The 13,852-nt window shown below is 35.2% G+C and overlaps 2 protein-coding genes across 3 annotated transcripts; one reads left to right on the top strand and one right to left on the bottom strand.

Moving 5' to 3' along the window:
• Nucleotides 1–5,332: 5,332 nt before the first annotated feature.
• LOC125471510 (cytochrome P450 CYP749A22-like) lies at nucleotides 5,333–6,134 on the top strand. The gene is made up of 2 exons (XM_048571967.1): nucleotides 5,333–5,744; nucleotides 5,849–6,134. Exons 1-2 carry the CDS (start codon nucleotides 5,450–5,452, stop codon nucleotides 6,100–6,102), a joined length of 549 nt encoding a protein of 182 aa, XP_048427924.1. The 5' UTR covers nucleotides 5,333–5,449; the 3' UTR covers nucleotides 6,103–6,134.
• A 131-nt stretch (nucleotides 6,135–6,265) lies between these two features.
• Nucleotides 6,266–10,294, bottom strand: LOC103947284 (uncharacterized protein KIAA2012 homolog). Of its 2 annotated transcripts, XM_048571965.1 has the most exons (6): nucleotides 10,139–10,223; nucleotides 10,042–10,108; nucleotides 7,740–9,293; nucleotides 7,153–7,266; nucleotides 6,752–6,901; nucleotides 6,266–6,652 (listed from the first exon to the last, which is right to left on the bottom strand). In XM_048571965.1, exons 3-6 carry the CDS (start codon nucleotides 9,285–9,287, stop codon nucleotides 6,506–6,508), a joined length of 1,959 nt encoding a protein of 652 aa, XP_048427922.1. In that variant the 5' UTR covers nucleotides 9,288–9,293; nucleotides 10,042–10,108; nucleotides 10,139–10,223; the 3' UTR covers nucleotides 6,266–6,505. The 2 variants fall into 2 exon arrangements, with proteins under 2 accessions (XP_048427922.1, XP_009356450.1); XM_009358175.3 differs by having other exon boundaries at nucleotides 10,042–10,294.
• Between the last annotated feature and the right edge of the window lie 3,558 nt (nucleotides 10,295–13,852).

The following is a 13,852-nucleotide window of genomic DNA, read 5'->3' as shown; positions in this document are numbered from 1 at the left end:
ATTATTTAAATTTAAAAACTACAACAACTTAAATTTAAAAACTACAACGGTAATAGGTCCAAAAAATTAGAATTTAAATTTAATGAATGGTTTCGGTATTTATAGGGAAAAAAAATTAAAATTTTTAAGAATTTTAAAAAAAAAATTGGCCCAAAAAAAAAATTGAATACAATGGCCAGTAATGTCACATCCCGGATTGGCTCTGCCGTAGCACGATATTGTCCGTTTTGGGCTTACCATTCCTTCACGGTTTTGTTTTTGGGAATTCGGCACGAGAACTTCCCAGTGGGTCACCCATCATGGGATTGCTCTTGCCCAAACTTACTTAACTTCAAAGTTCCGATGGATTCTGAAGCCAGTAAGTCCTCAAAATGTCTCGTGCTATAGAGAGAGGAGTATGTACATATAAGGCATATCATTCCCTCTCCGTTGGTCGATGTGGGATCTCACAAATCAGTTAGCCGTTGGATTCAAATTTTTTTTTTAAGCATTCTTGTCAGTTATAACTAACAGGATCTTTTGAATTTCTGGCCAACCCCGGATTGCAGCCAGCCCTTTGGCCCTTTCAGATTCCTTGAGGCCCACGAGTCTTCTAGCCTAACCCTCGATTGGAGACGGTTTTCAGACTATTTTCAGCCATCTGACCCTCTTGACTCTTCGGTTGGAAATGACCTTACCATCTCCAATTGAGGACCATAGGGCTCGTTTTAGCCCTGTCACAAAAAACAGTCTTCAACGGAGGGTCAAGGGGTTATAATATGGAATGTGAAAAATTGAAATAAAATGAGGTAATATAGTATGAAATAGTGAAAATATGTGAGAAATGGTGTAGGAAAAATTAGAAGGAAAAAAAAAAAAAAAACTAAGCCCTAGGCTAGCCTAATGGAAAAGAACGACAGAAGAAAAAAATTGAAATTGGGCTAGCCAGCAAGCTGGCTGAAAGTGGCCAACTGGTTGTCCCTTTAGCCCTTTCAGATTCAGTGAGCCCCACAAGCCCTCTAATCTAGCCCTCAGTTGGAGACATTTTTCAACCCTCTGGACCCTTCGATTGGAGATGGTCTAAAAAGAGTGAAAATCTATTGTCTTCTCAATATTCACGTAGGTTGGCCAAAGAAAGCAAAGGTACTAAAATTTCTTGCCCAGAAAAACCTTAGGGCCAAATGTCATTACAAAAGCAGGGGTACTTCTATTTCCACATTTGAAACAATAGTTTCTCTAGCCACCTACAAGAATAATGCTCTGCAGACCAACTTTTTCGACCAAAATTTTAAATTATAAGAAATAAACACATTCTTTAAAACTTAAGTAATACAACTACGTCATATAATTTATCAAATTTAATTAAAAATTAATCTCCATAGCATTACTCATTAATAAAAGCTAATCATAGACCTTTTCCCATTAATAAAAACTAATCATAGACCTTTTCCCTTTTCATGTGATACGTGTGAATCCGGATCCCTTTTGTGAAGGTTTCAAGAATTCGTGAATCGTGTTCTTTCATCGTATATCGTACATCGTGCGGTCAAAAATCATTTTAAATTCTTATATTTAAAATTGACCATAAACAATACCTGACAAAAACTGACCACACGATGTACGATGAACAGACACGATTCACGAATCCCCAGAATCCTCACAAAGAAGATTCGGAGATGATCCTGTTGAGATACATGTGATTCTGTTGCAAATGGAATATAAGCACATGCATTTAGGAGAACTCAAGATTGTGTTTTCAGGAAAGGTCTGGATCCCTTTTTCCTAATCCACAAAGTCTGAGAATCTGGACTATTGAAATTTGATCCAACGGCTACAAATAGGGGCCTACTTTAAAAGGTTAAAATAATTTTAGCCGTTAGATCAAATTTCAATGGCCCGGATCCCCGGACTTGATAGATTAGGAGGTTAGGATCCGAAGAGGATTCCTTTCCGTGTTTTCAAATGATCGTGATAAATGGTCTTTTTTTATAATTATTGCAAAATATGTGTAGTGCATATTAATTTTAAATTTCTTTTCTAAACAAAGAAGAGAAATGCTAAGACCTCTTAAAAGTATAAACTTTATTGTGCGAAAAATATGAGGTGACAGAAAGTCTATAGAGAGTCTCCTTAGCATTTCTCAATAAAGAAATGACTCTATTATGTCAAAAACATGAGATGACAGAGAGTCTAACGAAGAGTTTATAAAAAGTCTTACTTTGAAAGAGTTTCCTTAACATTTCTCAACAGAGAAACAAGTATGCATTGTATGTCAATTCTAATACTAACTGAGAATCCAATATTAAATAAACACCATTATGCAGCAAATCTTCAAAGAATATGGAGCAAACCACCATCAGGACATGCAAATCTTCAAAAAGTGAGAACTAGTAGTACCCCTTACACAACATAATACCAATATCAATCATAAGCCGCTTACATTAATTTTATAGCCTAAAATTTAATAGAATAGCGATTTTCAAATTCCATTTTCAGTCATCTGCTGTCACAATCTGGTCCGGGTCCTCATTACATCCCGGGCTCGACAACAATGTAGTACGATATTATCCATTTTGGATCCCAACCATGCCCTCACGGTTTTGTTTTTAGGAACTCACATGAGAACTTCACAGTGGGTCACCCATCATGGGAGTGTTCTTGCGTGAACTCGCTTAACTTCGAAGTTCTTACTGAACTCAAAGCCAGTAAGCTCTCAAAAGGCATCGTGCTAGGTAGAGATGAGAATATACATATAAAGCTTACAAGATCCACTCCCTTGGGCGATGTGGGATGTTACAATCCACCCCCCTTAGGGGCCCGACGTCCTCATCGGTACACATTCGGCCAGGAATTGGCTCTTATACCAAATTGTCACCTCTTGACCCGGACCCCCACCACATCTCAGGCTCGACTTCACCGTAGCACGATATTGTCCGCTTTGGGTCCCGACCATACCCTCACGGTTTTGTTTATGGGAACTCACACGAGAACTTCCCAATGGCAGTAGATCACCCATCATAGGAGTGTTCTCACGCGAACTCGCTTAATTTCGGAGTTCCTAAGAAACCCGAAGTCAGTGAGCTCCCAAAAGCCCTCGTGCTAGGTAGAGATAGGAATATACATATAAAACTTATATGATCCACTCCCCTAAACGATGTGAGATGTTACATCTACGGTCTAAAATTTAATAGTTTATAAGAAGTTTTTTGCTTGCTAGTTCAGAAACAAGCTAAGAAAATAGACCAAAGGAGCTGACAGTGCTTTTTATGTAGTTTGGTGTGACAAAGATTTAAATGCAATCGGTTATTAGTCTCTGACTTCACGATAAGCATATAATACAGCCGCACCTCCTTGCGTTTTTGTGGCTTCATCACTGTTGTGAAACTATAATCTTTTGATAAAGAATAATGCTATGCAAACCAATTTTTTCGATCAAAATTTTAAATTATAAGAAATAAACATGTTCTTCAAAACTTAAGTAAAATAACCACGTTATATATTTTATATAATTTAATTAAAAATTAATTTTCATAGCATTACTCATTAATAAAAGCTAATCATAGACATTTTCCCTTTTCATGTGATACATGTGAATCCGGATCCTCTTTGAGAGGATTTCGAAAATTCTTGAATCGTGTTTCTTCATCGTACATCATGCGGTTAGAAACCATTTTAAATTCTTTTATTTAAAATTGAACACAAACAATACCTGATGAAAACTAACTACATGATGTACGATGAACAGACACGATTCATGAATCTCCAAAATCCTCACAACGAGGATCCTGTTGGGATACATGTGATTCTGTTGCAGATGGAATAGAAGCGCATGCATTTTGGGGGAACTCAATATTGTGTTTCCAGACGATAGTGATAAATGGTCTCTTTTTTTTGGGGGGGGGGGGGGGGGGGCGTGTTTGATACGGATGCCTAGATTTTAAAATTTTGAGATTAAATATTTATGCTTTTTAGAGTTTTGATTAAACATTTTCCTACAATTTAGGTGCCACATTGTTACGTTTATATTTATTTTAAAAAAAAACATATTTGGTACATATATTTCCTCTTGATTAAACAGATATTTCTCCTTAGTACATATTTGGTACGTTATTTTATATATCTTCTTGGTACGTATTTGGTACGTTCATATTTCTTTTTTGTATGTATTTGGTACATTTATATATTATTTTGGTACGTTTATATTTATTTAAAAAGAACATATTTGGTAAGTTACTTTAAATATCTTCTTGGTACGTATTGAGTACATTTAAATATATTATATGAACGTACCAGCCTCAAGCCTCCGAAAATAGAAAATATGTCTAATTATCTCACATGATATCAATATAAAATAGTGAAAACAACCACTAATTGAAATGGATAAGTCCATTCAAAATTCAGAAATGAGGATCACAAAATTCTAACGTGGGAGAAGAAACCATACAACTCAAACGTGGGAGAAGAAACTGGCTTCCTAGAAAAAAAGGCCACATACAAAAATATATCAACCTTAAAGGATAATAATTGGCAATTTAAATTTAAAAAAAAAAACACAATAATTACATGTAATCTAAATAAATATTAAAATGCTGACATGGCTATTATTTAGGCGTCCTAATCAAATTTAAAAATAGAACCAATGTTTAATCTAAAAAGTATTAGAAAAGTGCAGGGGATTCTAATTTTCCTTTTTTTTTTTTTTTAATTATTGCAAACGTGTGTAGTGCGTATTAATATAATAATCGTATATAGAACTTTCTATCACTTAAACTTACTTGAAGAATTCATCATTCCAAGTTAGAGTCAATCTTCTCCTCTCTGCAATCTTGTGTTCAGTTCTCAATAGGACAAGGTTCTCAGTATGAATGTGATTGTGAGAGAAGGAGAGACCAAATCCATATATATCAATTGTTGACACTTTCCTCCTATTAAGGAAAACTGTCATCCCATAATGTGAGTGGCTTAAACCACTCCCTCAGAGTTCTATTCCCAATCAATTTTGATATAAATAATTATATTATTTATCTCCTAATACATGTATAATTTTATTTCTTATTTAATATAACACTTATAAAATGATGTGGCAAACTCAAACACATGGCAAAATCTTACATGAAACTGACGAACAATGTAATGGAGGTGTAATGTGAAATAAATTCACAAAATAGAATATAACGTTGCAACTTGGATGGGCTAAAATATGGTAAAACCATTGGATGTTCAGCTGTCAGCTGGTATGTTTAATTTGTCCTGCGCAGCCTTGTTTGATTTTCTTCGTCCATGTCATGAACTTAATGCAAGGCTTTTGTGTTATTAAGCACCCTATATAAAGGAATGTATGTTGTACGTTTTATATCATCCATTCCAGCTCTGTTATTCAGTTAGTGAGAGTGGAGGCAGAAAATCAAACTATTGAGAGCGGTCGAGAGGTGTGTTCGAACTTATATTCCAAAAGTAAAAAAAAAGGAGAATGAGTTGGTTGGGATTCGAAATGCCTCTAATTACTACTTCAAGCTTTCTGTGTCTGTTCCTAGTAATTCTTTTAGCTCTCATAAAAAACTTTCAGAAACAATGGTGGACTCCAAACCGCATACAGAATCGGATGGCTGCCCAGGGAGTCCATGGCCCTTCTTACCAATTTATCCATGGAAACACCAAAGAAATATTGAGCATGAAAAGGGAAACAATGAGCAAGCCTAGAAGTTTAACCCATGACGTATTCTCTGCAGTACAACCTCATATTCATGCATGGAGCAAGATCTTCGGTAACAAACTCTTCATTAACTGTGCATGCGTATATACATACATATATATGTATGTATTTCTTTGTTCAAATATGTAATAAAGTTTGGTCATTTTGTTGCAACAGGGAAGAATTTTCTTCAGTGGTATGGTGTTCAACCACAGATGATCATCGCGGAACCCGAGTTGTGCAAAGAGGTACTAAACAACAAAGATAGAAACTATCGGAAACAAAGGTCCCAAGGCTATGTCAAGAAGCTATTAGGAGACAGTATTTCGATGGCAGAAGGTGAAAAGTGGGTGAAACTAAGAAAGTTGGCGCATCTTGCCTTCCATGGAGAGAGCTTAAAAGTACTTAACTTCTTGCAATGGATACTATAGTAGTGTTTGTTTCAATTGTTTATAAGAAAATCGTACGTTCTCGACCAAAAAAAAAAAAATAGAAAATTCATACGTTTAACGTAAATTATCTAATTGCATATTGGTATTATTACTGTAGAGTATGATTCCTGAAATGATAAAGAGCTCTCGGGGCCAAATGGCATTACAAAAGCAGAGGTACTTGTATTTCCACATTTGAAACAATAGTTTCTCCGGCCACCTACAAGAAACTACAACTGATTTACAATATAGATCTTCGTTACCTGCTAAAATCAGGTTGAAAAAAAAATGACAACTGATACAAAACGAGGAATCAGAAACCTTGTGGCAGGAGCCAAAAAAAACCCTAATCTGTTGCCATTGGAAAATTGATCAATTTTGAAGAAAATTTACAACTATGTATTCAGTAGCATGAAGTCGGTAGAAGTTTTTCCTTCATGCGTGATATAAGCTTAAACTTCTCCTCAGCTTCAACTTGCTGGCGTATGTCACTTCTTGATGCCCGGTCTGGGTGAAATTTCAGCAGTGCCCGTTTATACGCTGCATGCACCTGAAATTTCCATTAAGATAGTGTTCATCAAATTTGAACCCATCGAACCATAAACTACAAAGGAACCTAAATCATCTTCAGTAACTTATTTTAACTTACCTCATTGGGCAAAGGACGGAAATCAGCCCCCACTTGTATGCCTAAGCCACGAAGCAAAGAAGCCATATCTATGCATGTCAATTCCAATCTTTTAAGCTCCTTCCTTACTTCAGCACGAAGTTGGTCTTTCAAATTTAAATTTTCTTCATCCTAAATATGACACACTTAACAAGTCAGTGATATAAATAAAAAATTAAAAAAAAAAAAAAAAACAAGTCAGTGATATACAATCAATTGAACTTGATCTTAAAACCAAACAGATTGTCCTTTAAACTTGAAAGTAAATAAGTTGAGAACTGTTGTACGGGGAGGGGAGAGGAAGGGAGGGAGTCGAGAGGATGAGAAGCAACATTCAGAGTAAAAAATAAGATGCGATAAATATTGAATACTTGAATCCAGACCTTCTTTTGCGTCTCTCTTACTTCTTCCACACGTTGCTTTTGCCTTCTCTGCATATCCAATAAACGCATGCTTTCTGCCTTTCTCCTTTTCCGTAATCTTTGTGCCTCTTCTGCCTGAAAAAATTAAAGTACACTTGATGTCAGGTCAAGTGGTCACCTACAAGCTACAGAACACCTTTCAAGTTCAACTTCTACCTAACCAAGCCATTGAAATGAACAAAGACTAGAAGTTACAGAAGTGTATGCATGACTATTAAAAAAAAGATACAGAATTTTTGACAGAGGGTATAAACAGATAAAAGATAGGGCACCAAACTGAGATTAATGAGCATGTATAAATATCGTGCATATGACATATTTTAAATTATTGATCAGAGCTTGTAAAAAATCCTGTAACAAATCATACTATGAACTCCATAAATAAAAAATAAATAGCACAAAGCCCAAGTTGTGAAGAAGGGATCATAATGACTCTTGTTGTGTAGCCTATAGTCCCAATGTGCCTAATGTAGACCACAATAAATAAATATAACATTTACTTTGCTGAAAATGTAAAACAAAAAAGGTAATGTACACATGTTGAAAACCTGAATTTGTAAGACTCGCTTCCTGGATTCCATTTCTTCTTCTATTGCTCGCTTGTATTCAGCAGTCTCCTTGTGCTTTTCTCGATCAGTGATTATATCACTTCCAACAATGGCTGTATCTCTTTGAACAGGACTCACATAGCCATCCTCGGCAGGTAACCGATCCCTCAAATCACATGATTCTTTCCCTCTTGGTGAATCAAATCCCCCCTGATAACTAGTTCCCTGACATGAGGTGTTGCCCAAAGATACTTCCTCAAAGTTAGCACTAGCTTTATCCTGGGAATAAGTTTTTTTATGAACAGCGCCAAGTTTGTCTTCGGAAGGAGCACGCCCACTATCCATCTGCATTTCATCAAATTGTTGACCAGAAACTGCATTAACTTTTTCCTCAGAACTAGAAGGAGCATCATGAAATTCATCAACCTTGCCCCTTCGTTCAACTCTATCGTTGTCACTAGGCATTTCATCACAAAGTTGGTTCTTGCCAACAGATTCTTCCTTATTCAAAACAGTAGCTTTTCTTTGATCATCATTGGTTTCACCCCCAAATTGCCCGTTATCCATAAAACAAGTCCCTGGATGTTTAGGCTGTTTACCACCTAGTTCTGATGACAAGGGATGCTCTTCAGGAGTTTGTTCTCCTTCATTCCATAAACCAGCCATGCCATCAGTTTGGAAACCCTGCCACTCATAAATAAGAGGATCTTCTTTAGCGGCATTCTGATTGGATTCAACAAAAGGACCATCCATTTGGGGATCCAAAGAACTACCCTCAGTGTTGCCATCATGAGTACCCATAAAGTCTGGAAGGTTTTCCTTTTCATAATTTCCATTTTTTGAACTTGAACAAACAGGGACATCTCCAGGTGCTGCCCTATTCTCTGCCTCAGCATTAGCATGGGTTTCACTATGAGATCCAGATCCACTAAATTGACCATCTGAACCAGACTGGCCATTATGAACAACATGTTTTCTCTTTTGGGAAACTTTTTCCCAATGTTGATGAAGCTTCCCATGAGAATCTTCTATTAGCTCGCAATCAGAATAATCACTATCAGATGAACAACTCTCAGATTCAAAACCGAAACCATAACAATTCCTGCTAGGAGCTCCACCAGAGTGGGTTTGCTTGCACCTTGACCCCTTTACTGGAGAAACCTTTTCCTGGACACCCCGACATTCATCACCATCTGAGGTTACAGAACTCTTCCTAGAACCAAGAAAAGAACTTTTGCTTGAGGTGGCATCACTATCGAGGTCCCCAACATCCTCAACAGTGATTACAGGACTTGCAATATTATCTTCATCATCATCTATATATATGAAACTACTAGACTTCAATTCTCTGTCTTTTCTCAATGTACTGGAACCTCGTGACTTTGCCTGCAAAGACTCAAGATAATCGATGTCGATGACATCTTCACACTCAAGATCAATGAACACAAATTTATCAGCATCCCTTTTAGCCTTGCAACTTTCTACAGTTTTCTTCCCAGAACAACTTCTAAGTTCAGAAAATTCTCTTGATGGCCCTCTCCTTCTCATTTAGTTCTGCATCAAATTAATGCATATATCAATAAACACAACAGAAAGTTGAGTTCTCACAACAGATATTTCGGCCTCTAGAGACAATAAAGTAATCCAAAAAAATATATATATACACATCAACTCATACAAGTCCGTAAATGAACCTGAACTGCAAAAGCATAACACGGAATGGAAAAATCCTAATGTACAACGGTAATAATCTTGTAGTTTAAGTTTGCATGCCAGTATTGATATAGAGTACATAGATATCATTATTGGCACACTCTACATATTGCTTCTAGCATGTGTTCGTGTTTGTGTCTGTAATTATAATGAAATTGGGTCACAATAACAAACATTAGTCTTTAACCCATACACATGCTAAACGCGTAATTTCGAAATACATAAATTCCTCACCAAAAAACCTGTTAAAGTTTATATTCAGCCAAACCCAATATATTACAGGTGACGAACATCAATGGATTCTCGAACACCCAATCAAAGCAACACCACCCGAATTAAATTCCAGCAACAATTACTAGAAACCCTAACTTACGAAATCAAATTTCAATAACTTAAAGACAGCCGAAGAGAATTGGATACCGATTTAACCCTAACTTGAATTAAAAACACTCGGATAACCATAATTGAATAAAACCCATTAGCAGAAACCGATCAATCCACCAGTAAACACAACCAAAACAGATGAATTGAAAGAATCATAACTCGAAAAATGAAAACTTCACAAAATATACAGAAGATCAAACCTTACCTTTCAAGGAAAAGAAAAGGGGGGAAACCCTAACTCTTCGTAGACGAAGACGAAGACGAAGACGAAGACGAAGACGAAAACGAAGACGAAGACGAAGCCAGCAGGCAGCGATGTTGAGAGAGAGAGAGAGAGAGCTTCCAGAGGAAGATTAACGAGGATTGGCGAGGTCAATATTTCGAGAGGGTTTTGAAAATTGAAACCCAAAAACGTTTTGGCACCAAACGTAATGCACCAAAAAGTACAGCAGTCGAAACAGAAATGGAAAAAAATTAAATAAATAAAAGTAGATAATATATTAAATTAAAACGTTGAAATAATGAAAGATGTGCCGACTGTTGTTAGGTTACGTCAGCCGTGAGGTATTGAGCGTCACGGACGAACCCACATCACAATTTGTAGTTGACGAGTCGTAGGCAATAAGATGATTGGCCTGTGATTTTCTACAAGTTTAACGGTAAATTTTAGCATCCGGGGATTTATTGTTTTGGAAAAAAAAATTATTATGACCGAAATACACCACATGTTTTTATTTAATTGGTGAAAATTTTTATTTTTTAAGTTATTAACTTTTTAACACACATATTCTATCATTTGTATAGTAACACGTAATGTACCACTCTGTATACCGATCATACTGAAAAATTTCTCGTCGTTTTAACTTTTAAGTGCGGTTTGGATGCGTGGTTTTGTGGTATATCCTTGTGTGATCAAAGGCTTTAGATTTGATCAATAACAATGCAAAAAGACCCAACCCTTAGATTGGTAACACAATTTAGACCATATCAGAAGTTGTAACCCAATTTAGATCATACGAGAAAATATGCCCGCGCGTTGCTGCGGGACTTGAATGTATTAGGCGCAATAGGCATGAATAGTTTCTACACAAAGCAACTAAAAAGACATAGCACCTAAGAATCAATGAACAATTGGGACATCTTGCTCATATGTGAGTCTCAATCCCTATTGAACAAAAGTACTATTTCTTCTTCAAATTGAATCGACATCATTGATCAAGCAATTAAACATTCCTACTGGCAAATAATTGACCCAAGAGTTGAGCAGATATATAGTGATTAGAAAAATACAAAGTGAGCACCAATGATACCGCACCAGTACAAAGAGCATCACTCATCAGCTAATCTAGCTTGAAATGATAGGGAAAGAACCTTGACTAAGATCTTCAATCACTGAGACAGCCCAAATGAATAGAGAAAAACACAATTAATAAACACGGGGGCAAAGAACCTGAGAAGCAGAAACAAACTTCTATGCACAAAAAATTCGTGCAAGTAAACAAACATCCAGTTGTACTGAGACTTGAATGATCCATGTTTAATAATATAACTTAAACCCAACCATGAATTTACAAAAAAAAATTAGGTAGAATTATTAACATAACTCAGAAAAAAAAAAAAAAAAGGCTCAACTTTGCAATTAAATTTCTCACATAACTTAAACCCGACAAATTTAACTAATTAGATTCATCCACAAAATAGATTTTAACATAACCTCAAAGAGTTTCTTCTAACCAAGTAAACCATTACTCAACAAAAAACATGTAGACAAAGCTCTTATCAAAATCATAATATTGTAATGAACAGGAACTTCAAAATAATCTCAGCTACACACTTTTCCAAAACAAAGGAAAAATCTACTTTGTAACTTAACTTAATATACGAAACCACCAATTTAGTCACCTAAAATTCATAACCAACAGAGAAAACAACTCCAAATCCTCAGGTTTACACATGTATGAGCCAAAGGTCCAGTTTTTACAAAATACTCATCCCACAATATGAAAAAGCAGATCGAAAAATTTAATTTTTGAATAGAAATAAGCCAAAGGTTCAATTTTTACAGACACATATCATTTTATACACAATAAGCAAACATAAAAACATAAAACTTGACAAATTTTCATTAACTTATCAACCAATACAAAGAACTTAGTGGGTCCTGAAGAATGAAAAATAATTCAGAATTGTTTTTACATTTTTATTATATTCTAAGTTTTTCACGGAGCCAAATTAAACCAACATGCTTAAAAGAAAAAATTGATACATGTAAGGCTGGAGACTGCTTTCAAGGCCTTTTTATTTTCTCTATCATTATGTAAATCCAATTTCACTACCACCTTCGGCAAAAAGAAAACAATTTTCAATTAACAAATTGTTTTGGGAGAGAAATGGAAATTCATTAATACAAATACAAATACCGATTTCTGGGATTTTAGGGTTTTCTGTTACCCTTGCAACTGAAAGCCTAAAAATCCCAGAAAAATGCCAAGAAGCTTAAGCAGAAAAAATCATATTTTCAACAACCAAAACCCAACATCGATTTAATCATAAACGAAAGAAGAAATTAAAATCTAAACAATCACAAATTAACGAATTGAAAACCCACAAAAAAAAAACATAAAATAAAAATTGGCAGCTGACCTTAAAACAAAGAATAAATACACAGAACAGAGAAGAATACCCAAAATGAGAGAAAATGAAACAAATAAATAGAAAGACAACCATCCCCAAAAACCTGACCTAACTGTACTAAGATATATGGCCATATGGCCAATTAATTGTTCAACCGGTAATGGATTGCTGGATATTCTTAGCTGCCCTTGTAGTTCTTGTTTGTCATATTCGAACGCAACTCAGGAAAAATAAATATAAACACAAAGAGGGAAGAAGATATAAGACAATTACCTATTTAGTGAGTTCTTGGACCTATTTAAAGAGTCACTGGAATGAAATGAAGCCAACTCTGCAACAGAGAAACACACTAAAAGTAAAAATCCAGAAATTCAAGTTTAACTCAAATCAAATATAATAACCAATTAAGTGAAACTTTGCTTGCTATATATGGATATGCATGCTATAAGAAACCATTCATTTGTAGATCATATTGCATCATCAGTATGATACTCATTGTTTCATGAAATCAGCCTACTACATGGGGAAAACACAGAAAAGGGAAAGTAGAAAAGTAGAAGACATAATACTTGAGTATTTGGCAGAAATAGTTAGTTGTGAAAAAAATTGCTAAACTGTGTTACAAATTCAATCGTTAGAGTTGTTAAAATTCACTTTCATCTGTACAATTCAAACTTCCACACATTTATTCGTACACTTTACCAATTGTCACACACTGCTAATTGCCAATATAGCAAGATAATGAATTCCATTAACGAAAAAAAGGATATGCAATTTAACTTACCATGCCAAAGAAGCTCCATAAGAGTTCAAAAATAATACTCACTTAAAACAATGAGTACATTCTAATCCAACAAATACTAAAACAGAATAGTGCCAGTATAATGACTTGGCACGTTAACCTTTAGGACATCTAAAATATCATATAATTTCCAATAGGTCACTATAGATTTTAGGGGCTCATAAACAATTAGCCTAATGTTTTTCTTTCATCTTGGCCTATAAATATTAAAATGCAACCAAATCTTCAACGTCAAAAATGAGAAGATGACTTTGATTTCTTTATAAGAAACGTTAATAACCTTCCAATTGGCTGATGCTTATCCAATAATCCAAATATATTTGTATTGAATTATGATATGACACCGTAAGTTTCAAGCATAGAAATTAAATTTGCAGTAAAAAGCGTTGGCAAATGAAGAATAATGTTCTCTTCCACATCTCAACCTTATGCTTGTAATGTATCCTTTGCTTCTTTTTTGTCTTCAGCATCTATAGTTCTTTAAGGCAGGTTTTGCAGCATCTGCATTCACCTATGTAGGGTTTAAAATTTTTTAGTCAGAGAGTAAGGAGAAACAAAATGAAATGCTCCAAGGGGTAAA

Source organism: the organism of the source record quoted next, unplaced genomic scaffold (genome assembly GCF_019419815.1).
Source record: "Pyrus x bretschneideri cultivar Hongxiangsu unplaced genomic scaffold, Pyrus_bretschneideri_v1 Contig6, whole genome shotgun sequence".
Classification (NCBI taxonomy): Eukaryota; Viridiplantae; Streptophyta; class Magnoliopsida; order Rosales; family Rosaceae; genus Pyrus; species Pyrus x bretschneideri.
The sequence above is the reverse complement of the archived record's forward strand: the minus strand, read 5'-3'. Positions and strand labels throughout refer to the sequence as shown.